Source organism: Meles meles, chromosome 5 (assembly GCF_922984935.1).
Source record: "Meles meles chromosome 5, mMelMel3.1 paternal haplotype, whole genome shotgun sequence".
Classification (NCBI taxonomy): domain Eukaryota; kingdom Metazoa; phylum Chordata; class Mammalia; order Carnivora; family Mustelidae; genus Meles; species Meles meles.
The window spans coordinates 12316177-12342009 of record NC_060070.1 but is presented as its reverse complement, the minus strand read 5'-3'; the positions used below and the strand labels follow the sequence as shown (position 1 = coordinate 12342009).

Sequence of the window (25833 nt, the reverse complement as noted above, 5' to 3'; positions counted from 1 at the left end):
TACTTTAAATGTATATGGACTAAAACCTCCAGTTAAAAGACAAAGAGTGACTGAATGGATTAAAAAAAAAAAAAAAACAAAAAAGAAAAACAAGGGGCGCCTGGGTGGCTCAGTGGATTAGGTCTCTGCCTTCCACTCAGGTCATAATCTCAGGGTCTTGGGATCCAGACCTGCGTCGGGCTCTCTGCTCAGCGGGGAAACCCCATAAAGCTATGACTTTATGAGCGCTTCCCCCTCTCTCTCTGCCTGCCTCTCTGCCTACTGTGATCTCTGTCAAGTAAATAAATCAAATCTTTAAAAAAACAAAAACAAAAAACAAGATCCAACTATATGTTGCCTATAAGAGACTCACTTCAGATCTAAAGACATATACAGACTGAAGGCAAAGGGCTGTAAAACCATAGACCATTCAAATGGAAGTGAAAGAAAAATGCGTCAGGGTAGCAATACTTACATTAGGCAGAAAAGACTTTGTAAAACAGACTGTAACCAATGACAAAGAAGGGCACTACATAATGATAAGTGGAAAAATCCAACAAGAGGATATATCTATTGTAAACAGCTATGCACCCAATACAGGAGCACCCAAACAATTATTAATAAACAAAAAGGGAGAAACTGACTTTAATACGTAATAGGAGACTTTAACACCTGATGTACATAAATGGATAAATCATCCAGACAGAAAATCAACAAGGAAATGGTGCCTCTGAACAACACAATAGACCAGAGAACCTTATAGATATATTCCATCCAAGAACATTCCATCCCAAAATAGCAGAACACACAATATTTTCAAGCATACATAAAACATTCCTCAAGACAGATCATATGTTGGGCCACAAAACAAATCCCATTAAATTTAAGAGTGAAATCATAATGACCATGTTTTTTGACCACAACAGTATAAAACTAGAAATCAATTACAGTAAAATATGTAGAAAGAACGCCAAGTATACAGAGGCAAAACAACAAGCTACGAAACAATGAGTCAACCAACAGTTCAAAATCCTGGGGATGCAACAAAAGCAGTACTAAGAATGGCTTATAGCAACGCAGGCCTACTTTAAGAAACAAGAAAAATTTCAAAAAACCCAAACTAATCATACACCTAAAATGGAAGAAGAACAAAGCCCAGAGCTAGAAGGAAGGAAAGAATAAAAATTAGAGCAGAAATTAAAACAGAGGCTTAAAAAAAATTAAAAGAGATCCACAAAAACAAGAACTAATACTCTGAAAAGATCAAACTGATAAACCTTTAGCCAGATTCATTAAAAACAAACAAACAAACAAACCTGCCCACCCAAAAAAACAACAACAAAGACCAAACAAACTCAGATAAAATCAGAAATGGAGAAAAAAATACAACACTACAAAGAGTTACAAGAGATTATTATGAAAAATTACATGCCAAAAACTTAGACAACTTAGGGGGAGTGGACAAATTCTTAGAGAACATATACTCTTCCAAAACTGAATCAGGAAGCTATTTTTTTGGACAGACACATTACACAGATGTAACAGATATAACACAATTGAATCAGTAATCAAAAAACTCAACAAAGAACAAAAGTCCAGGACCAGATGTCACTACAAGTGAATGAACCCTACCAAACATTTTAAAAGTTAACACTTAGTATTCTTAAATCATTCCAAAAAACAGAAGAGGAACGAAAAACTTCCACATTCATTTTACAAGGCCAACATTACCCTGATACCACTACAAAAAAAGAAAACCATAGGCTAATATCTCTGATGAACAAAGATGCAAAAATCCTTACAAAGTATCAGCAAACCAAATTCAACAATACATTTAAAAAATTCACCTCAATCAAGTATGACTTATTCCAGAAATGGCAAAGGTAGGTCAATATTTGCAAGTCAGTCAGTACAATACAGCACATTAATAAGCTATAGGTTAAAAGCCATATGATCAATAAATGCAGGAAAAGCACTTGGTAAAATACATCCATTCATGGTAAAAACTCTCAACAAAGTGGGTGTAGAGGGAACATACCTCAACATAATAAAGGTCATACTTGAAAAACTCACAGCTAACATCATGGTGAAAGACAGAACTTTTCCTCTAAGATTAGGAACACAAGGATGTCCACTCTCATCTCTTTTATTCAACATAGTACTGGAAATCCTAGGTGCAGTAATCAGACAAGTAAAAGAAATAAAAAGCATCCAAAATGGTATGGAAGAAGTAAAACTGTCACTATTTGCAGATGACATGACATTATATATGGAAAAACCTAAAGGTTCCACCAAAAAACTATCAGAACTGATAAATGAATTCAGTAAAGTAACAGGATACAAAATTAATATATAGAAATCTATTGCATTTCTGTATACTAATACCACAGTAGCAGAAAGAAATTAAGAAACACCCAAGAGAATAACATACCTAGGAATGAGCTTAACAAGGAGGTGAACACCTGTATTCTGAAAACTATGAAACACTGATGAAAGAAATTGATGAGGACACAAATAGGAAGAGTCTCTGTTCATGGACTGGAAGAACCAACATTGTTCTAATGTCCAAAGCAATCTACAGATTCAATGCAATCCGTATCAAAATACCAGCACTATTTCATAGAACTAGAAAAAATAATACTAAAATTTGTATGCACCCACAAAAGACCCCAATAGCCAGGGCAATCTTGAGAAAGAAGAGTAAAGTGGGAGGTATCACAATCCTAGATTTCGAGGTATACTACAAAGCTACGACAACAAAACAGTATGGTACTGGCACAAAAACAAACACGTAGGTTAAGAGAACAGGACAGAGAACCCAGAAATAAACCCACCATTATACACTCAACTAATCTTTGACAAAGGAGGCAAGAACATACAATGGGGAAAAGACAGTCTCTTCAATAAATGGTGCTGGAAAAACCAGACAGCTACATGCTAAAGAATTAAACTCAACAACTCAAATACAAACTTAAAATGGATTAAAGACCTAAATGTGAGACCAAAACTGAAAAACTCCTAGAAGATAACACAGGCAAGTAATCTCTCTGACATCACCATAGCAGTATGTTTCTGGCTATGTCTCCAGAGGCAAAGAGAAGCAAAAGCAAAAATAAACTATTGGGACTATACCAAAATAAAAAGCTTTTGCACAGCCAAGGAAACCATCAATGAAACAAAAAGGCAACCTACTGAAATGGGTAGAATCAAAAAGACATGAAATAACAAATATTGATAAGAATGTGGAGAATAAGGAACCCTTGTGCACTGTTGGTGGAAATGTAAATTGACCAACGACTATGGAAAGCACTTTGGACGTTTCTCAAAAAATTAAAAATAGAAATACTATATGATTCAGTAATCCCACAACTGGGTATTTACCCCCAAAACACACAAAAAAACTAATTTGAAAAGATATATGCACCCCTATTTATAGCAGCATTATTTACAAGTCAAGATATGGAAGCAATCCAAGTGTCCATTTATAGATGAATGGATAAAGAAGACGTGGGATGTATGTCTCTCTCTCTCTCTCTCACACACACACACACACACACACACACACACACACACACACACACACACAGGAATATTACTCAGCCATAAAAAAGAATGAGATCTTGCCTTCTGCAGTAACATGGACGGACCTAGAGTGTATATGCTAAGTGAAATATATCAAACAGAGAAAGACAAAAACCATGATTTCAATTATAAATGGAATCTAAAAAACAAAACAAATGAACAAACAAGACACAAAGAAATGAATAAACCTAAAACCAGATTTAACTAGAGAACAAACTAGTGGTTGCCAGAGGGAAAGTGGATGGGAAGATGAGTAAAATAAATAACATTAAGAGGTATAAACTTCTAGTTACAAAATAAGTCATAAAGATGAAAACTACAATATAGGGAATAAATTGTATATATATTATGTTATATAATTTATATACTATTGTAATTATACATATATAATATATTACATATAGAATATATTAAATACTGTGTTATTATACTATATATTAAATATATTATATATTAAATATTATATATTAAATACTGTATTCATATTGTATGACGATAGTGACCACACTGAAGGTGTGAGCATTGAGTAATGTATAAAACTGCTGAATCAGTATGCTGCACACCTGAAACTAATATAACACTGGATGTTAAATTGTACTTCAATTAAAAAGGCAGAAAAAAATTCATAATAAAAAATGTCTGATGTAACTTGATTTAGAGGTCTATTAAGAAATCACAGAACAAATACCGATTTCTCTTTTTGAGGATTAGGTGACCATATAATTTATCTTCCATACTGGAAAACTTTGAAGAGTACAAGTGATAATGTTTTCACCACCAGGGCAACATGAATAAACCTAGCTAGACATTTGGTCACTATTAAGGGGAGAAAAATCAGGACAAGAACTATTCACATATTGTGATTTTTCTTGCTCTGGAGAGATAAAAAGTATCATTTGCATATAAATGAAAATCAAATTCTAGAGATAATTTCCTAGGACTCATCACCAGATGAACAAAGATTTACAAATAAACAGACACTCACCTCTGGTTTAGGCACAAAAGCCTGACCCGGAATTGTCAAGATGTGCTGAACACTGCAGAGGTACTGCGCCATAACAGAAAGGCGACTCCGCTGTTTGCTTCCTGGATTGGCTGTCAGTCTCTACGGAAGGACAAAAGGAATTCTGGCAATTAATCCAATCTGATCAGATAGAATGCACCCAATATTCTATTATCTATGGACACTAGGTGGAGTTTTGAGATAAACTTTAAAAGCACAGGCTTTCTGATACATGATACATAAACAGCACGGTGAACATTTTCCTCCAATATCAACTGAAGTACACTTAAGAAGTGTGAATTATATCCTATATAATGCACTCAGAAACCAAATAAGAAAACTTCCCTACCCTTGGAATTTGGAGATTTTAAACCCCTGTTATATTCTGTAGAAGGTCCTATATGAAACAAGTGATCAATATATATTTGATGAGAGAAGAAATTAGCAAGCACGATTAAGAACTAAAGATGTGTATTTCATTTTATGAATTACCAAAAATCTATGAAGGAACATTTTCAATGGTGCACTTTTCTTTATTTAAAAGTAATAAAACCTTGAATATTCAGAACTCCTGGAGAACTGATTTTTGCAAAAACCAGGAATTCATTCTTTTAGGAACACAAACACTTTAATTTTAAAATCATGTATATCTAAATTAACTCATAAATGCAATGCAATTTCAACCAAAATCTTGAAAGGATTTCTTTTAAGACCTTTAAATTCCATAAAATTTCCTATGGAAAAGCCAAAGGCCCGGAATAGCCAGGAAGCTCCTGAAGAACGTCAATAACACGAGGAGGGTTGAGGCAGACTCACCATGGGAGGTATCAAAATTAAGGCAGTACGGTACTGCTACGCGCACAGACAAACACACCAACCGAACAAAAGCCTTAAAAACAGACCCAAGCGCATATGGATATTTGCTGTGTGACAGATGTGATGTAACAACACTAATGGGAAAAGGATGGACCACTCAGTAAGAGATACTGGTATTAAGTAGATCTATCTAGAGCAGGAAGAACTCCCTATCTCATACCATAACCAAAAATAAACTCCAAGTGAATTAACAATAAATAAAAAGCCAAACTTTAAAATTTTTTATAAAGTAAGCATTTATGACCCCATGGTAGGGCAAAATTTCTGAAAAGATGAAAAAGTGGAAGCCATAAGAGACTGATATTTTTGCTCTATTAAAATTTAAAATGTCTTATAAAAAAAAAACACAGTAAAAACGTATGTCGCAGACTGAGAAAAGGTATCTGAAACTCCTATCTGACAAAGGATTAGTGTTCAGAACATGGAAGAAACCCCTACACGTTAATTGCCAAAAAATAAACAATAGAAAATCTATTAAGAAATATGATAAAAGCACCCAAATGACCCATAACCATAAACTATCCTCCACTATGTTACAAATTAGGGACAAGCAAATTTAAACTCTAATGAGATAACAATCTCATATCTGCGAAATGAACAAAATTTAAACAATAAAAAAGAACCTGGCAGAACCTAGAACTGGAGAATAATACGGAGCCAGAGGAACTCCCATTGACCACTAGTGAGAAGGGCAGCTGGTACAAGCACTCTGGACTATTTGGCAATTTATACAGGAAAGCTGAAGTTGAGTGCACCGTCATAACTTTACCTTTAGGAATATATTCTACGGAACAGTTTATACACCTACACAAGAAAATACTGTGTAAGAACAATCACCACGACATTGCGCATGCATAGATTCCAAAAAGGTAGAAAACAAAGGCCATCAACAGGAATAAGTAAATGGTATTACTAACATAGATACCCAAATAGAAAATGATGAAGTGGCAGAAAATATGTAGACCATGATTTCATTTATATAAAAACTTCAAAACATTATTTCTTATGGCTCCCTCCGTATGTGCATTTATCTATCAATGCATGGGACTGATGAGTATCCATTTTAAGAGTACACTCACAGGAGAGAAAGAAATGGGATAAAAGGCGGTGCCACGTGTATCTACTGTATTTTATTTCTTAAAAAAGACAAAAATATGGCAATATGTTAAAATTGGGTTAAAAAATTAGATGCACTGAGTTCTTAAAAAAATGTATCCTGCTTCTCTTGTGTTCTTAGAATTCACTGGGTATTCTAAACCTCTTGTAAATGATACAGGGTCAACATTACAAACATTATACACCACATAATTTGGCTTGTAAGAGCTCTGCCTTAAGTAAGATTAAAAAGATAGGTTTTAAACTGTGATGCTCAGAAAATTTCCTATGGGCAAAGCTGTAGATTTTGTAACATTTATTTTGCTACTCAGAAGCCATCTCTCCTTCTCATCCCTCTTTTCAAATTACCTGGCTCTTGTCTATATTTAGACATCTAAAATTATTGGGAGGCTGAGTTCAGGACAAGTGATTGCTTTAGTATAAATGACAAAATAAATTCTTCTTTACTAAACTGTAAAACCAAGAAACATACATATTCTCAAACAAAAATCAAAACAAAGACAAACACTAGAAACATATTTAAAGAATAAACTTATGGATCAAATGCTAAAAAATATTTCTAGCTCTACATAAATTATTTTTGGAGCTTAACTGGCATGAAAATAAAAAATTCAAAGTGCATTGTACAACTGGCATACTTCAAAGCAGTTGTGTACAACTAAAACCCGCATGAACATAATCACAAAATTAAAATAAAAACCAAAAAAGTCTGCACTTGAAAATTATTATTCCATGCTGAATTCTCTTTCAATATTCTACTTTACATATCAAAGGTGTTTTCACTGATTTTTAAAAACCACTTTAACCCAAAAGCAAACAAGGGAGGCAATGCAGGGTAAACACTCTGGACACAATTTCACTTCGAGGCTGGCATCCATTCCTGCCAGGGAAGCCTGACCCATCCAAACTGCAGCAAATGCACCCAGGCTGTGAGATGAAAATGTGTGAATCATATAACTGAATTTAGATGAAACATATAACTGAACAGCATACACATACCCATCCTGAACTCACTGTAGAATAATTCAAGCCACAGAGCAGAAAGCTCTGCAAAAGGCTTCATTAAAAACTAACACAAGAGTTAAATGGTCAATCAACCATTCAAACATGAGTTAATATTTGTGATAGTTAGGTTATATGTAAAGCTACGAAAATTCAAACTCCAGGACAAGATAGAGGAGTTTAACAAAAAACAAAAGGCCAGGAAACCAAACCGGTTAATTTTTCAGTAAAAGGAAACCTCTAACCCTTGAGATTTTAAAAGCATTCTGAGTATAAGAAAAACAAAGGGTCAAAGACTCCACAAGGACAGTGTTATTTTCATCCTTATTCTTCTAAAATAATTTTAACTACAAGTAGAAAATTAGGCTGATTCTTGAGAAGCCACACAACCGAGTATCAGGGACAATGAAAACTATATAAATTACTGGCAAGGTGACTCTCTCCCCCCCTCCGTTACAGATGTGACCATTAAATAGCCAAGGTCCCCTGAAGATGGGAGGACATAAACAGGCTAATCCTGGACCCAGAAAGAAAATACCAAAGGTCCAGTCACGTAAAGAACTTGAACATCATGACTTCAGCAGAAAACCTATGACCTGTTTTCAGGTTCAGCTTTCCCTGTAACTAGCTCCATGACCTTCTGGAAGACATTAAACTACTCTGAGCCTCAGTTTCATCATCTATAAAATGAGGTTAGATGAGATTTGTTAAGGTCTCATTTCCTGCTACACACTGTGATTCTATTTTATGAGCTGTAACTTTATACCGTCTATATGTTCTTTAGTGTGTGTGAGCTGAATTCTTCTACTTAGACCCTGCAGACCTAGAGAGAACGGAAGAAGACCGCGTTCATTTACTTCTGTTCTGGAACTCACAAAGCCAAGCAAACTGAATGTTTAAGAATGCTATCTGTGGAATGTAAAATTACAAATATGTTAAGTGTCAAGAGTAAACAAAGGTTATAGAAGAAAATGCTGCTATATATTATCCTGTTGAAACTTTCACTTGCAAAATATGAAAACTGGTCGGAGGACCAGTGTTAACTTCTAAAGCATTCCATAAATTATACACTCAATATAAACTCTTCTCAATATTCATACTAGAATTTAACTAAAATCAAAATTTTTTTTTCGTTAAAGAACAATAACTGCATATGGTGGAGTTAAAGCAACACTATTATTAATAACCACAACTGACACTCTGAGTCACTGAAAATATTACTCCACCTCTTCAGCCTGTTCCTTTGCATTTTCCCCCAGAAGAATTAGACTACATAGTGTTTTGCATCTCTATTGTGTTACTCAAGAATAGAAATACCATAATAATTATGTAATCTGAGAAAATAAAAGTCCAAGGACAAATCAAAAGGCTGAGAAAACCACAAAGAAAACTAACACGGGCTCAACTCAAACATACAGAAAACAGTTAACAGATTCACGAGCAGGAAATGACACTGACCCTGGGAGAGTGGTGGTGATGCAGCATCCTAACAAACACAAAAGGGTCCTGCATTTTTATGATGGGAAATTTTTAAACATTAAAAAAAAAAAATTTATTTACTTGACAGAGAGAGACACAGCAAGAGATGGAACACAAGCAGGGGAGTGGGAGAGGGAGAAGCAGGCTACTGGCCGAGCAGGGAGCCCGATGAGGGGCTCCATCCCAGTACCCTGGGATCTGAGCCGAAGGCAGATGCTAACAACTGAGCCACCCAGGCACCCCATGTAATGAAAAATTCTAAGACTACTAAGAAGAAGATTTTATGGCTAAATACTCTAAAGCAAAGTTTCTTATCCTTGGCATTACTGACATTTTGGGCTGGTAAATGTGGAGTTATTTTCTGCTCTGGGGGGCTATCTTGTGGACTGAAGGATGTTTACCAGCATCCCTAACCTCTATCCACTAGACACCAAAAAGAACCCCTCAGTTGTGACAACCAAAACTATTTCCAGACAGGCAGCAAGTAAGAGTATGGCTGAGAAGGAGGACGCTGAGCATACCTCCTCCCACGCACACACCACAACTGCAGCTGCATGTGGAGGAACTCTCCCTAAGAATGCCCTGAGACTTTCACAACAGCTCTCAGAAAGCTGTAAGTATGAAGACGAAGCCACAACAAGAAGAGAAAAGGACAAAGATGTGGTCAGGTCAGAAACCAAGCCCTGGAACTCAGACCCCTAAGTGGGAGGGGATTTCACAGGTGCAAAGGTCCTCCCTGAAGAGTGAGAGGTTACAGCCCCACACCAGACAGCCCCCCACCCTGGGGATCTGCACAGGAAGATAAGCTCCCATAACCCATTTTTGAAAAATCGCTGGGCTTAACTTCCAGAGAACTGGAGAGTTAGAGGAAACTGGACTCCACACTTAAAGGGACCACACACCATCTTACTTGCTCCGAGACCCACCGCAGAGGCAGCAGTTTGAAAAGTGCCTGGGCCATACATAAAGGAAATTTACAGAGTGGTTTCAGGGAGCATGCCAAAGGGGCAGGGTTCTGTAAGAACTCCACCCAATAACAGAAATGCCGGCAGGCACTATTCTTCTTGCCATCCTTCAGACTAGACATCTGATGCTGGCAGGCACCAGTCTGACACTATTCAGATACCTAGCTAGCACTGCTTGCCCTAACCCAGAGTTCTCCTGCAGACCTGCCTGGCCACACTGCCTTCCTAACAGGCATTCTTTGGCTCCTGTCTGCACACCTGGCAGATAGCCTCAGTGGAGACTGTTGCCCCTAAAAACTCCTGCTGGGAAAGGGGGGGGGAGGGCACTCCTGCACGCTAGTGCACCTGCTGGACTCATGGGCCAGTCACAGCAGAAGGGTGCACACAGTCAACACAGGGGACACCCTTAATGCACCTGGTTCTGGTGACCGCATTGCTAGGCCCCACAGCACACTTTCCATATAAGGCCACTACCGTCAATGCCAGGAGTCATAGCTGACCTACCTAATAAATATAGAAACAAACACAGACGATGTGAGCAGAAAGAGGAATAGGTTCCAAACAAAAGGACAAGACAAAATCTCAGAAAAGAACTAAATGAAAAAGAGATAAGCAATCTACCTAAATTAAGAGTACAAAATAATGGTTATACAGATGCACATCAAACATGGGAGAGGAGTGGATGAACTCAGAGGGGATTTCAACAAAGAGACAGAAAATATAAAAAAAAGAACAAATCAGAGCTGAAGAATACAATAACCAAAATGAAAAGCACAACAGAGGGAATCAACAGCAGATTAGAGGATGCAAAAGAGCAGAACAGTGATCTGGAGGACAGGGTAATAGAAATCCTTCAAGCTGAAAAGCAAAAAGAAAAAAGAATGAAAAAAATGAGGACAGGTTAAGAGACCTCTGGGACAACATCAAGCATACTAACATTCATATCATAAGGGATATTACAAAAAGAAGAGCAAAAGAGGAAGAAAAGTTAATTTTAGGAAATAATAACTGAAAGATTACCTAATCTGGGAAAGAAAACAGATATCCAGGTCTAGGAAGCACAGATATCCTTGAACAAGATGAACCCAAAGAGGTACACATGGAGACACATTATTAAAATCTCAAAAACTGAAGACAAAGAGAATCTTAAAAGCAGCGAAAGAAAAGCAACTAGTTATGCACAAGGAAACAACTGTTAAGAGCTGATTTCTCAGCAGAAAATTTGAAGGCCAGAAGACATATGTTCAAAGTGCTAAAAGGAAAAAAAAAAAAAAAGAACAAAACCAAATAATCCTATAAGCAAGAATCTCACCCAGCAAGAAAGACTATCTTTCAGAATTGAAGGTGAGATAAAGAGTTTCCCAAACAAACAAGAGTTAGAGGAGTTTATCACCACTAAAACAGCCTTGAAGAAATGTTAAAGGGAATTCTTTTTTTTTTTTTAATATTTTATTTATTTATTTGACAGAGAGAGATCACAAGTAGATAGAGAGGCAGGCAGAGAGAGAGAGAGAGGGAAGCAGGCTCCCTGCTGAGCAGAGAGCCCGATGCGGGGCTTGATCTCAGGACCCTGAGATCATGACCTGGGCCGAAGGCAGCGGCTTAACCCACTGAGCCACTCAGGCGCCCCTTAAAGGGAATTCTTTAAGCAGAAAACAAAATACCAAAACTAGAACAAAATCATAAAAGAAAAAATTTCACTAGTAAAGTAAATATTATACATTGACGGTAGTAGATCAATCCCTTATAAAGGTAGTATGAAGGTTAAGACGTGGGGCGCCTGGGTGGCTCAGTGGATTGGGCCGCTGCCTTCGGCTCAGGTCATGATCTCAGGGTCCTGGGATCGGGCCCCGCATCGGGCTCTCTGCTCCGCCGGGAGCCTGCTTCCTCCTCTCTCTCTGCCTACCTCTCTGACTACTTGTGATCTCTCTCTCTGTCAAATAAATAAATAAAATCTTTAAAAAAAAAAAAAAAAAAAAAAAAAAAAAAAAAAGGTAGTCAAATCAATAATTTGATTATCTATCAAATCTATATCTATAATAATTAGGAATACACAACATAAAAAGATGTAAAATATGACATCAAATACATAGAACATGGGCAGGGGGATAAAATAGTAACACTTTTAGAATATGTTCAAACTTAAGCAACCACCAATTTTTTTTTTTTTTTTGGGATTTTACTTATTTATCTGACACAGAAAGAGAGATCACAAGTAGGCAGAGAGGCAGGCAGAGAGAGAGGGGAAAGCAGGCTCCCCACTGAGCAGAAAGCCAGATGCAAGGGCTTGATCCCAGGACCCTGAGACCATGACCTGAACCTAAAGCAGAGGCTTAACCCACTGAGCCACCCAGGTGCTCCACAACCACCAATTTAAACAGATGACTATATACATAGGTTGTTTTATATCAACCTCTTAGTAACCACAAAACAAAAAAATCAAGAGAAAAGGAACAGAAGATCAACACTGAGGAAAGTCATCAAATCAGAAGGAAGAGGGCAAGAGAAGAACTAGAAAGAAAACCAGAAAACAATGAATAAAACCACAGTAAGTACTTATCTTTCAATAATTACTTTAAATGTGAACGGACTAAATTCTCCAGTCAAAAGACACCAGGTGACAAGCAGACAGAATAAGAAGACCCATTTCTATGTTGTCTATAAGAGAACTGTTTTGGATCCAAAGACACAGACTTAATGTGAAGGGATAGAAGATATTCCATGCAAATGAAAGAGAAAGAAAAAAAGTCATGTAGCAGTACTTAACACTGGACAAAATGAGCTTTAAAACAAAGACTAACAAAAGAAAAGAAGGATGTTAGTAATAAAGGGATCCATTCCAGGAAGGCTGAACAACTATAAATATCTATGCACCCAACATAGTAGTGCCTAAGTATATAAATATATAGAGCAAATATTAACAGACACAAAGGGACAAAATGTAATATAATAATAGTAGGAGACTAATACCTCTCTTATATCAATTGATATTTCACCCAGACAGAAAATCAACAAGGAAACAGTGGCTTTAGAGGATGCATTAGACCAAATGGACTTCAACAGATACACACAGAACATTCCATCTAAAAACAAGAGAACACACATTCTTTTCAAGTGCACACAGAACATCCTCCAAGACAGATCTGTTGATCCACAAAATAAGTCTCAATAAATTTAAGACTGAAATCCTATCAAGCAGTTTCTAACCACAATTGATATGAGAGAAAAAAAATCAACTACAATTAAAAAAACAAATCAAAATAAAACTGGAGGGGTGCTGGGGTGGCTCAGTTGGTTAAGGGTCTGACTCTTGATTTTGGCTGAGGTCATGATCTCAGGGTCCTGAGATCAAGCCCCACATTGGGCTCCATGCTCAGGGAGGAGTCTGCTTGAGATTCTCTCTCTAGCTCTGCCCCTTCCCACTGCTGTGTTTGTGCTATCTCAAATAAATAGAATCTTAAAAAAAAAAAAAAAAAAAAAAAAAAAAAAAACCTGGAAAAAATGTAAACCTATGGAGGCTAAAAAACATACTATTAAACACCCAATGGGTCAATAAAGAAATCAAAGGGAAATTTTTAAAAAATACCTTGAGACAAATGAAAATGGAAATACAACATCCCATAATGTCTGGGATATAACAAAAGCAGTTCTAAAGAAAAGTTTATAGAGAAACAGACCTACCTCAAGAAATATGAAAAATCTCATATTTAACCTCACACTTAAAGGAGCTAGAAAAAGAACAAAGCCCAGAACTAACAGAAGGAAGTAAGTAATGAAGATCAGAACAGAAGTAAATGAAACAGAGCCTAATAAAACAGTAGAAATTATCAATGAAACCAAGAGCTGGTTCTTTGAAAAGATGAGCAAAATTGACAATTAAAATCCCTGTTTTTTTGTTTTGTTTTGTTTTGTTTTTTTAAAGAGAGGGAGTGGGAGGATGGAGGGGTAGAGGGAGAGTGAGAATCTTAAGCAGGTTCCATACCCAGTGTGGAACTGGATGCAGGGCTCAATCTCACAACTCTGAGATCATAATCTGAAATCAGAGTCCACTTAACCAACTGAGCCACCTCTGTGTTCTTTCCTATCAAAAGTTAGTAAGTCACAAGGATGAAAGGTACAGCACAGGGAATACAGTCAGTGGTACTGTAATAGTGTTGTATTCTGAGAGATGGTAGTTACATTTGTGGGGGTGGAGGGAATAGCATAAAGCACAGAGTCGTTGAATCACTATGTTACACCTGAAACTAAGGTAACATTGTATATCAACATCAATTAAAAAAATAGCTATTTCACAAGGTGATTTTGAGCCTTAAATATAAAAACATATGTAAAGTGGCTATTAGTAGGTATTCCATAAGTAATAGTTGCTATTATCATTGTCATTACCACATAGGCAAATAAAAAACAAGGTGAACCTTATGACTGCCTAGCTTGCAGTCTGGAAACTATACTCTGGCTACAGCACGGACAGGAGCATAAACACAGCCCAGAGGTCTCCTTGATGTGAGAGGACAGAGGCCAGAGCTCTGGGAGCCCAAGGCAGCCAGAATTTGTGAGGCAGACTACTGGATACGAGAACAGAGAGAGAGATGGGGGAATGGGAAGGAGGGAGTTCCTGAGATTTTCAGAGGGATCCTTTCAAGTCTTTGGCTGAGGCTTAATCTGTAAGTGCATGAGGTGGGAGGCTGGAGCAAGTACTATCAGAAAGTAGGACAAAATGGAGCTCACAGACGGCTAGAAATAGTTTGCATTCCCAGCAACCAAGTGAAGAGCTCTTGAAGCACACAGGGCACTAGATGGATTCCTCTGAAAGGTTTTAACTTAGTCCTGGGACTTAATTAGCCTCTTAGGCTGCTAAGAACCTGTCATAACAAAGCTTAAAAGCAACCTTCAAGCCAATCTGCAAGTGACTTAGCAATGTGCCGGAGTAAAACCCACCACTCAACCCAAGCCCTCAACAAGGGTAAAACAAAACAAAACCTCACAAAATCTAGTATCTTGTCAAAAATTTCCAGGCTTACAAAGAAGCAGAAAAATAGGACCCATAGAAAGAGGAGGGGGAAAAAAGCAAACAGTAAAATAGTACAGAAATAACAGAGGCAGTGAAATTAATAGTCAAAGACCTTTAGACAGCTATTATAAATATAGACATATGCACAAAGATGCCAAGGAAAGCATGAACATAATGAGTTAAGGGAAAATATAAGACCCAAATGGAACTTCTAGAAGTAAAAATAAAATACCTGAAATGAAAAATAAATTAAGTACAACAGCTTAGACACTGCAGAAAAGAAGAACGAATCTGAAGACACAGTAACTGGAGGTTTTTTTTTGTTTTTGTTTTTGTTTTTTTTTTTTAAATATTGAGTTATCAGTGCTTCTCAGTAGATGTGTTTCGAGTAAAGTGTGATGATACAGGTAAATTCAATATATCAAGAGAGTTGTATGGCACCTGTTCATAAAAGATTATGTATTATACAAACTATTCAAGTCATACAAAACCACTTTTCGGTGTCTTTTCAACTGAGAAGAATCCTATTCAGCATGCTTCCCCTCCTTAGGTGGTTTATACTGAGCAAGCTTTATGTTCAATTTTTTATCTTCTTCTACTAATAGCTTTATATTTCTCTCCCATTTTCTGCTCAATTCTAGGTGAAGCAGCTCCATTTCTGGATTTTCTGAGTTAGCAGCTTCTAACTGAGGCTTTAAAAAGTCCAAAGCACTATTAGGTTTTCCTGGTTCTTCATGTAAGGCTACCACAATACCTTCTCAGTTGGTGTGTCCAGCACCACCCCCCGCCCCCTCCCCAACCTCCTCAAGTGCCTCCAGAGCTGCTCGAACTTCTAGTGTGTGGCAGAAGCTTAGCTCACGCTGGACCTGCGTCTGCCAGGCTCCAGTAACCGGAATTTTTATGTATGGTGAATTATTTTTATTTTTTATTCATTTTTTATATATGCTGAATTATTAAATGATTTCATGGAAGTTAACCAAATATCTAAGCATTTGTTAAATAATCTTTTTCTTCCTTTTGTTTCTGCCAATGTATGAACCAATCATTTGCCTCAATCTGGTTCTTCGAATGTAGCCACTCTGTCTCATCATCTGTCACAGTGCTTCTCATTATTAGAGCTTTAAAATACATTTTAACATCTGATAGGTAAGCCTTCTTTCATTAATGTTCTTTTTCAAAATTTCTCATCCATTCTTGCAGGTCCGCTCCTCAAGATGATCCCGGGAACTTCACTATATTTCAGGATGTTATTGAAAAAACCTAATTTGGAAAAAATGAAGCATCTTTATGATACTCATTTTTTCTTCCAGGGCTCTTTTTCTCTTGATTTGTCTCAAGTGGTCTTTTGAGATTCTCAGTAAAGTTTTGTGATTATTTTTATATAGGTCCCTCTTTTTTCCTTAAGTTCCCAAAATAAACAATTGATTTTTTCCCCAAAATATTTTTACTCCTCTAATAGTGATATACTTTATTTGCTTCAATCGCTATTGTACTTATTTTTCTGTTCATTTATCACTAATTCAATCCTACATTCTCTCCAATTTAAGTAACTATTCTCTCAGTATATGCAAACGTAAGTATTTTACCAAATTCTTGCTCTGCTCTGATGTGAACTGAATGTTCTCTTAGAATTCCCTGCTGTATCTTCTGTGCTGGGCCTTCTGTTTCCTATTTTTCACACAATCTTTCTTCTTAGTGTCTCCAGTTAGACCAGTGCTTATATAGGCTTTATCATTATATCAAAGGTGTTGACAGAGATCCATGAAAAAGACTTTCCAGTAACTGGTGCTAGATTCATTGGGATCATATATTAAAAACAGTAAAACTGGCTTCTTTTTCAACCACACACAAAAATCAATCCCAAGTGGATTATAGATGTAAATGTGAAAGGTAAAAAAAAAAAAAAAAAAAAAAAAAAATTCTAAAGATAACACAGAAGAATATCTTCATGATACAGGATATAAAGGGAGTTTCTCAATAAGACACAAAAAGCACTAACCATAAATTTACAATTGTGATTTCTCTCTGTCAAATAAATAAATAAAATCTTTAAAAACAAACAAACAAACAAAAAAAACATCTGCTCTTCAGGCTGCCTGGGTGGCTCAGTTGGTCAACCAGCCCAAGGGTTGAGTCGACTTCTCCCTCTGCCCCAACCCACTGCTCTTGCTTGCACACTCTCTACAGATAAATAAAATCTTTAAAAAACAACAAAAAAACAACAAAAAACAACAAAAAAACAAACATCTGCTCTTCAAAAGACACTGTAAAGACAATAACATGCCAAAGAGTGGAAGAAATTTGCAATACATTTAACTAATACAAGACAAGTATGAAAAATATGTTAGAACACCTCCAAAGCATGAGAAAAAGACAAGCAATCCAACAGAAAAACGGACACAAGGCAAGCACTTCATAAAAAAGAGGTTATCTAAAAGGTCAATAAACATGCATATGGTGCTCAATTGGATTAAAAAAATCAGCAAACAACAAAATAAAACCACAATGACACAACACTCAGTTCTGATGAACCGAAATGCACAAGTCTGGCAACTGTAAGTACTGGCAAGGATGTGGAGCAAAATGAGCTTATCTTTGGTGGGAATATAAACAGGCATAATGACTTCAGGGAACAGGTTAGCACTATCTAGTGAAAGTGAAGATGCGCAGAACTTAGGATCCAGCACTGCTACTCCTGGATTTATACTCTAGGGAAAGCTTGCCTGTGTGCTCCAGCTGACATAAATAAAGATTCTTCCTGGGGCACCTGGGTGGCTCAGTGGGTTAGGGCCTCTGCCTTTGGCTCAGGTCATGATCCCAGGGTCCTGGGATCGAGCGCCGCATCGGGCTCTCCGCTCAGCGGGGAGCCTGCTTCTTCCTCTCTCTCTGCCTGCCTCTCTGCCTACTTGTGATCTCTGTCTGTCAAATAAATAGATAAAAATCTTTTTAAAAAAAGAATCTTCATGACTGTTTTCTTTGTAATAACAAACATTGAGACCAATTCGGGGTTCCAAAACAGGGCAAGGGACAGACAAATTATGAGCTAGTCGAAGAGTGGGTAGTATCTAGCTACACAAGTATATTATAGCTATGAGCAGCATTGAGTGAATCAGGATAAAAAAATATATATGCTGTATGAATCCATCTGCGTAAGTTCAAAAATGGAGAAAACTAACGTATATTAATTATACAGCTAAGAATCTATGGGATAAACTAAGCAGGGAACAGTAAGTCCGGAATTCACAGTATGATTACCTCAGTGGCAGGTGGAGAACAGGAGATACAATCCCATCACAATGGGCGTACAAGGGAGTGTCAAAGATGCTGGGAATATAATCAGTGATGCGGACTCGGGCTTCTTCTTATTAAGCCACACAAGTATGTCAGATCCTCTTCTCTTTTGTAGGTCATAAGAAAAATTTTTTCAAAAACACTTAACGGTCTGCAGATCCCCTCATTAATCCTCTGCAGCTCACAAACTGCCCTTGCCTACCTTGTAGGATTATTTGCTAGAGTGAACCTGGAACATTCCTGCCATGGGAATGCAGGTGCAGAAGGCACAGCTGAAGGAAGGGATTGGGCCAAACTTATGTACAGCATAAGGAGACACCAACCTCCTTCCCCCTCCCCAAACCGATTACCACATAAATCTTTAACTATCATCGTATTCCTGTATCACCACCAATCCCACGGGTTTTATCTGTTTCTAATTGTTCTATGGCCCTACTGAGTCCCTGCATGGACTACATTGTCTTTTTGGCGGGAAGCACAGCTTTCATGTTCTCCATGGAGAGCTTAGAGCACTTCTGCCTGTCATCATCAATACATGCTTCACTTTTGGTTGAGCTCTTATTGGTTTGTGTGTGTTAATGGCAGTATTAACTTAGAAAACACAGTCTATGAAAAAAATTCAGTATTATTCCATTTTAGAACTCGATCATGTGATAAAATAGCCCAAAAAAGTTAAAACTCACCTCTGCCACTTCCTTTTGAAAAGTCAACATCATCTGGGTTCTGCCATAAATGAAAGGTCCATCTCTATAAGAAACATTTTCAAGCCACTTGATAATCAGTGGAGTTGATACATTAAAAGGCAGATTTCCAATAATGTGTACATTTGGAGGATCTGGTTAGTAGGAGAAAAAACAACTTTAAAGATTTTATTAATGGATTCTGAATACAATTTTAGTTAAGTTAAATCAAACTGGATACTAATAGTAATAAACAAAAATATATGAAAAGACACTGCTAAGTATTTTTCAAAGGTAATGTTTTTCTCATTATTAGCTTTGAATTTTTTTTTAAGATTTTTATTTACTTGGGGTGCCTGGGTGGCTCAGCGGGTTAAGCCTCTGCCTTCGGCTCAGGTCATGATTTCAGGGCCCTGGGATCGAGCCCCGCATCGGGCTCTCTGTTCAGCAGGGAGTCTGCTTCCCCCTCTCTCTCTCTGCTCTCTGGCTACTTGTGATCTCTCTCTGTGAAAGAAATAAATAAAAATCTTAAAAAAAAAAGGGGGGGGTGCCCAGCAAAGGAACATTTGGTGTAGAGCTCTTTATGTTAAAAAAAAAAAAAAAAGATTTTTATTTACTTATTTGACAGACAGAGATCACAAGTAGGTAGAGAGGCAGGCAGAGAGAGCGGGGGGAAGCAGGCTCCCTGCTGAGCAGAGAGCCCTATGCGGTATCGATCCCAGGACCCTGAGATCACGACCTGAGCCAAAGGCAGAGGCTTTAACCCACTGAGCCACCCAGGCGCTCCTTAGCTTTGAATTATTAAGAAAAAAAAAAAGTTTACCTTAATTAGTGCTCAACGTCCTCAGGTTTTTTGGCTTAAGAAAAATATGAAAAAAACTTGGTTTGAGGGAAAAGGCAATTTGATCTAGACATGATATGGTTGAAGTGCCTACACCCAGATGTAGCTGTCAAAAGGGTCAGATGCCCAGGAAGGGGATACAGGCCGCGCACCAAGATGGAAGTGTCTACGGTACATGCGTGGTCAATGAGACCACAGGAGCAGAGTCCAGGCCAATCTGCAGCACAAGAGAAGATGCTCCAAAAATAAAAACCTCAGAAACAACATCTAAGGGGTGCGGGGGGGGGGGGGGAAATAACCACCAGCAAAGAATAGCTAGAGAAAGCTCACACCATGTAAAAGGAAGAACAGGAGAACCTGGTATCAGGGAAGACAGAAGCACAGAGAGCTTCTGGAAGAGAGTCGGTAATAGTCACATAAATGCCTGAGAGCTCAGTCAGATAAGGTTTCAAAAAGGAAATGAGAGCTTGGCTGGGGCAAGGCTGGAAATCTGGAGGCAGTGCGCTTAGAAGAGAATGGCGGGTTGGAAGACGAAGACAGGAAGCAGTTAGATGGAGGCCCCCCAGCAGCGCCTCCATTTGCTCTGAAGGCTTTCACAGGCAAGTAATACAGCCCGCCTCTCAGTGTATCCCAAAGAGCTGGCACACAGCAGGTGCCCAATCAACAGTCTGCAGAGGTCACTGAAGGTGAGACTTGGAAGTAAGGTGGGTCATAGTTTACTAAAACATTTCTCTTTTCACCATTTGGAAAAAGTTAACACTTCATAGTTTATCCCATCCTTATATGGTTTCATAAAAAGAGCACGTTTATTTGAAGAGAATTCTAAACATTTGAAAAACATGCCAAGTAAATTAGAATTAAGAAAAAGGAATTAGTTTTATTATTTTGGAAAAAAGTAGAAAAGTAGAAAAAATTACAATGCATATCACCTATTTAATTCTGTCCTGATAATATTTAATATAAATATATATCATATTTGTAATATATAATATAAATATTTGTAATATAAATAATTCTAAGAGAAAATAAGAAAACAATCCAAAATCACTTACCATCCTCCCACTGTCTTTTAAGACTTTCCGGAAAAGCCCTTTCTATCTTAAAGGTCAACACATCTCCGTGGACAATTCTCAGTTTCCCAGGTGCTGCATCAGAAAGCATCTAATTTACAAAAGATCAATAAAATGAGCTCATACTTCAGAGAATAATGAAACACACATACTCTTTCTCTCTCTTTCTCCCTATACATTTTATTTCAGATCTGTGCATCATCGAGTCAATCTGAAAAGCCAGAGACTAAGAGTGGTCACTAAATGAACTAAGAGTACACCATGCCTACTGCAATAGATAATCATAGTGTTTCATTTCTAACACATATGAATGTTCAGTGATAGTAACAGATTATAGTAGAGCAATAGCTTATAATTTCACAAATAATATATTAACTTAATTCTGACCCCCCAGAATGACTTGCATTTCTGTACTGATTTAGCAAAAACTCAACTTTTATCTGCAAGTTTGTTTTTTTTTTTTAAAGGTCTTTACTTATTTATTTGTGTGTGTGGGAGAGAGAGATGACTCCCCGCTAAGCAGGGAGCCCAATGCAGAGCTTGGTCCCAGGACCTGGAGATTACGATCTGAGCCAAAGGCAGATGCTCAACCGACTGAGCCACCAAAGCACCCCCTCCATCTCCAAGTTTTTAAATTAAAGACTAAGGACATAATAATGTTGAGAACTATTTAGGAATAAATCATAAAGATGAACTTAATTCAATAAATCTTAATAACCTAAATATATACAAAGAATTTTACATACTACCAAGAGCTAAAACCCAATCTACCAGGAGACTTAAACCAAGTAGAAAGTCATTTGTCATTGCCAACCCACATGCGGCACCCTGAGATACTCCCCTTATATTCCTAATCTTACTATTTCTTGATCCAGGCACTTGAAACCCAATGTATTAATTATCCTTTGTGTTTTACCCATAGCTACCTCCCAGCCTATTTCTACTTTCCAACCATTTGCATTCCTTCCTTTTCCTTTAGTCTAAATATAAAAAGAAAAAAAGGGGGGGAGTACCCTTTTCTTTCTCATTTTTCTTCATTTCATCCACCTTAGCACCATACCTCGAGATATGCTCTCACAGTACTGAAGTGTTCACACCCAGTTAAAAAGAGCCTCGAAGCTAAGCCATCTACACATTTGTATTGCATTAAGGGCCCTTGTACCCAACACAAAACTTGATTCTTGAAGTCCTCGGTTTAAAAACAACAACCAAAAAACCCAACCCCAATACAGTTCCCAATGCTTACAAAGTTTAAAATGCAGGAGTGAATGCATCAATGAGAACAAACATCCTTGCTCAAGTAGATTACAAGGAAGAGGAGACCCTCTTTAGACATCAAGTCTCACCTTAAGAAGCTCAGACACCCTTGGCTCCAAATGAGGGAACTTTGGCCCTGAGCACCCCTTGGTCCTGCTTCTCTAGCTCAGTTAAAGCTGATTTTCTCTCTGAACCCTTTTCTTGCCTAATTCTGGCAACTGACAGAAGGATGAAAGAAACATCACAGAAGCCAGAGAGGAGACCCTGGACCAAGGCACCCAGTTTGTAGATTACTCCTGCGTTTGGGTTAATGCTATACCTCATATGTACTTCTTTATAGCATTTTATAACATACTATACTTGTGTAGTATTGTGTACTGTCCAATTGTGTATACTTCTTTCCCATGGAGTAACACGTGCTCCTTAAGGGTAGTACCTGTTTCTCATCTACTTTAATGTCCCTTGCAGCTACAACAGCACACAGTAGGTGCTTCACATTTTGGGGTGAATGACCAACTGTAAAACTGGAAACTTCCCCTCCCAGGGGAAATCTCAAATCTCAAATCTCCCAGACTGAGATTTGAGGCTTCCAAAATCTGTAAGATCAAGAAACTTGCAAAGATTTATTTCACTGATAAATCAGGTAAAATTATACAAGTAACATTTCAGAAATACAGAGCTGAAATGCTTATATTGGTAAGAAGCTAAACATTTTCAATTTGGGAATCACCTAGTTTGTTATGTTTTGTCATGGCAGCTTAGTAAACATACCTGCACACCTCTGCTATTAATGTACTGATGGATTATTTTAAATTACCAAGATTTGCTAAGACTTAATCTGATGAGTTCTAGAAAATAAATCATCAAAAACATAAACTTCAATACACTATGAATAACAAAGCAGTTAGCTCTCTGTCGGACAGGCTCTTACTGAATAAAAACTGTATTTAATGATAGCATTTACTATCAATGAAGAATTTTAGTTTTTTTCTATAATTATGCTTCACATAAATTAAAACAAATTAGCATACCAAAAAGAAACAGGCAGAAGAACTGAAAGCTTATGCTTCAGGATACCAACATATAGAAAGTAATAAAGTAATTATTAAGATTACAACAAAACAATGTAAACTTGGCTCTTTGGCATTAATATACATGCTCTGATAACCACGTTTGAAACGTTCATTTTTTTCCCACAATGACACACACAGCAGCATACCAGAAAACTGATATTAACACACATTAACCTTTCTTTCCTAGTTAAAGTTGCATTTCTACCTCATTTCTTTTGGATTCCCCTTCAGACTTAAGTCTCAGCAACGGGAAAGCAAATACTCCCATTCTTTAAAAGGTGTACCTCTTCTAAGACCACTTTGTAGCGTGATCTTCCCCTCTCAGACACGCCACTGTAGAAGGAATGAATACTGGTGACCACCGTTTTAAATGAAGGCCTTGAAGCAATTATGGGAGGCGGGGGAACACTATACAAACTGAAATCATAGTATGACTACAGAAAATGGCTATTTAAATACCTAATGATTTTCAGCAATGACACACAAACACTTTCTAACCAACCACTAATAGAGAAAGATGTTTTTATTACCATGACAATATTTGGGGGATGGCAGAGAGGTGGGAAAGATCACTATTATAGCTCTTCAGGAAGAACGCTGCTAACATCACACTTTAAAATCCTGATGGTGTTAGCTCATAATGTGCTCAAAGGCACAGCCTACTATGAATGCAAGCACTTGATTACAGTCAAATGAGTATTTTTACAGATACTCTTAAACTGTTCTATCATTTTCATTTTCATTTTCAATCTTATATCCTTCCAAAATGAGATTTAAGTCCACTTAGAGTAAAAGGCATTCATTAGATAAGGCTGTAAAAGAAGAAACAGAAAGCCAAACCATGAAAAGGAGAGGCATGTATGTAAATCACAATATATGTACCGAATTATAGAATTCTTAGTCTCTACTGGAAATAATTATACTAAATCCCCTAGAGAGAAAATTGCTTTTTTCTAGTATTAAGTTTTATAAAGGATACAGGGAACAAAATAATGGAGAATGCCTTTAATAAAAATGAAGAAACCAATGCAGGAGAATTCTTAATTTGGTGACTTAAAAAAAAATCTCTCTTCTAAGTCAAGATCTTAGAGATAACTTTTCTACAGGAGGCGAGTAACTATGGTACATCTAGGTAATTTGTTGGTGGTCTAATTTTTTTTTTTTAAAGATTTTATTTATTTATTTGACAGACAGAGAGAGATCACAAGTAGTTAGAGAGGCAGGCAGAGAGAGGAGCAAGCAGGCTCCCTGCCGAGCAGAGAGCCCGACGCAGGGCTCAATCCCAGGACCCTGGAATCACAACCTGAGCCGAAGGCAGAGGCTTTAACCCACTGAGCCACCCAGGCGCCCCGGTGGTCTAATTTGATGAGGAAATAATTTATGCAACTCTTGGAACTAGAAGCAACCAGAAATTCCTTCAGAACAAAGAACTATACTGACTGGTCATTTTGTATGTTTCATTCCACCTTCTCATCATAAAGGGCTTATGGCAACCAGCACTGTACAATGAGCTAAAGCATTAATTACACAGCCTAGAGATATTACCTTCTTCCTGACTTGCTACATAGCAGGAACCCAAACATTTTGAAGTGCTGGGCAAAAGTGTTAGGTAAACTATATGAGAATGATCTATAATATAGAATATGAAAGGTGAAAAACTTCTATAAAACACATTAAAAAAGACTAATGGTATTATTCAAAAGGAATTTAAGATAGTGTTAAAATAGACTTTTCTTCGGCGCCTGGGTGGCTCAGTGGGTTAAGCCGCTGCCTTTAGCTCAGGTCATGATCTCAGGGTCCTGGGATGGAGTCCCACATCGGGCTCTCTGCTGAGCAGAGAGCCTGCTTCCCTTCCTCTCTCTCTGCCTGCCTCTCTTGTGATTTCTCTCTGTCAAAATAAATAAATAAAATCTTTAAAAAAAAATAGACTTTTCTTTAGGGTGAAGATTATGGCATAATTTCAAAAAGTCAAATTGTTTTGTTTTTTAAATAGGACCCAAACATGTATAACAGAAATTCATTTACCCAGCCTCATCATGGATTTGGAGATTTGATTTAGTAAACTTTCTATTTAACCAGTGGTTAACATTTCTTAGAAAGAAACTTACATAGTATCATGTCTTATCTTTTTCTTGTCCAGTAGCTGTGGCTAGGACTTCCAGTACTATGTTGAATAAAAATGGGGAAAGTGGACACCCTTGTCTTCTACCTGATCTTATAGGAAAAGCTCTTAGTTTTCCACTATTGAGTATGACATTAGCTGTGAGTTTTTTTCATAGTATTATGTCGAGGTAGGTTCTCTCTAAACCTATTTTACTGAGTTTTTATCATGAATGGATGTTGGACTTTGTCAAATGCTTTTTCTTTATCTATTGAGATGATCATATGGTTTTTATTCTTTCTCATATTAATGTGATATATCACATTAACTGTGATTGATTAGCAAATACTGAACCACCCCTGCATTCCTGGAATAAATTCCACTCGACTATGGTGAATGATTTTTTTAATGAATAACAATGAAGTAGCAGAAAGAAAAATTAAGGAAATAATCCCATTTATAATTACACCCAAAATAACAAAATACCTAGGAATAAACTTAACCAAG

At 37.3% G+C, this 25833-nt stretch overlaps 1 protein-coding gene across 1 annotated transcript in view; it reads right to left on the bottom strand.

Annotated features, from left to right (window-relative positions):
• The window catches only part of TFB1M (transcription factor B1, mitochondrial), a 74112-nt gene that overhangs the window by 33786 nt on the left and 14493 nt on the right, over nt 1–25833 (bottom strand). Inside the window, exons 3-5 of the mRNA XM_046004860.1 lie at nt 20878–20986; nt 18988–19139; nt 4547–4666 (exon numbers count right to left, since the gene is read on the bottom strand). Coding sequence (XP_045860816.1) covers nt 4547–4666; nt 18988–19139; nt 20878–20986 — 381 coding nt within the window. The remainder of the gene's footprint in view (nt 1–4546; nt 4667–18987; nt 19140–20877; nt 20987–25833) is intronic.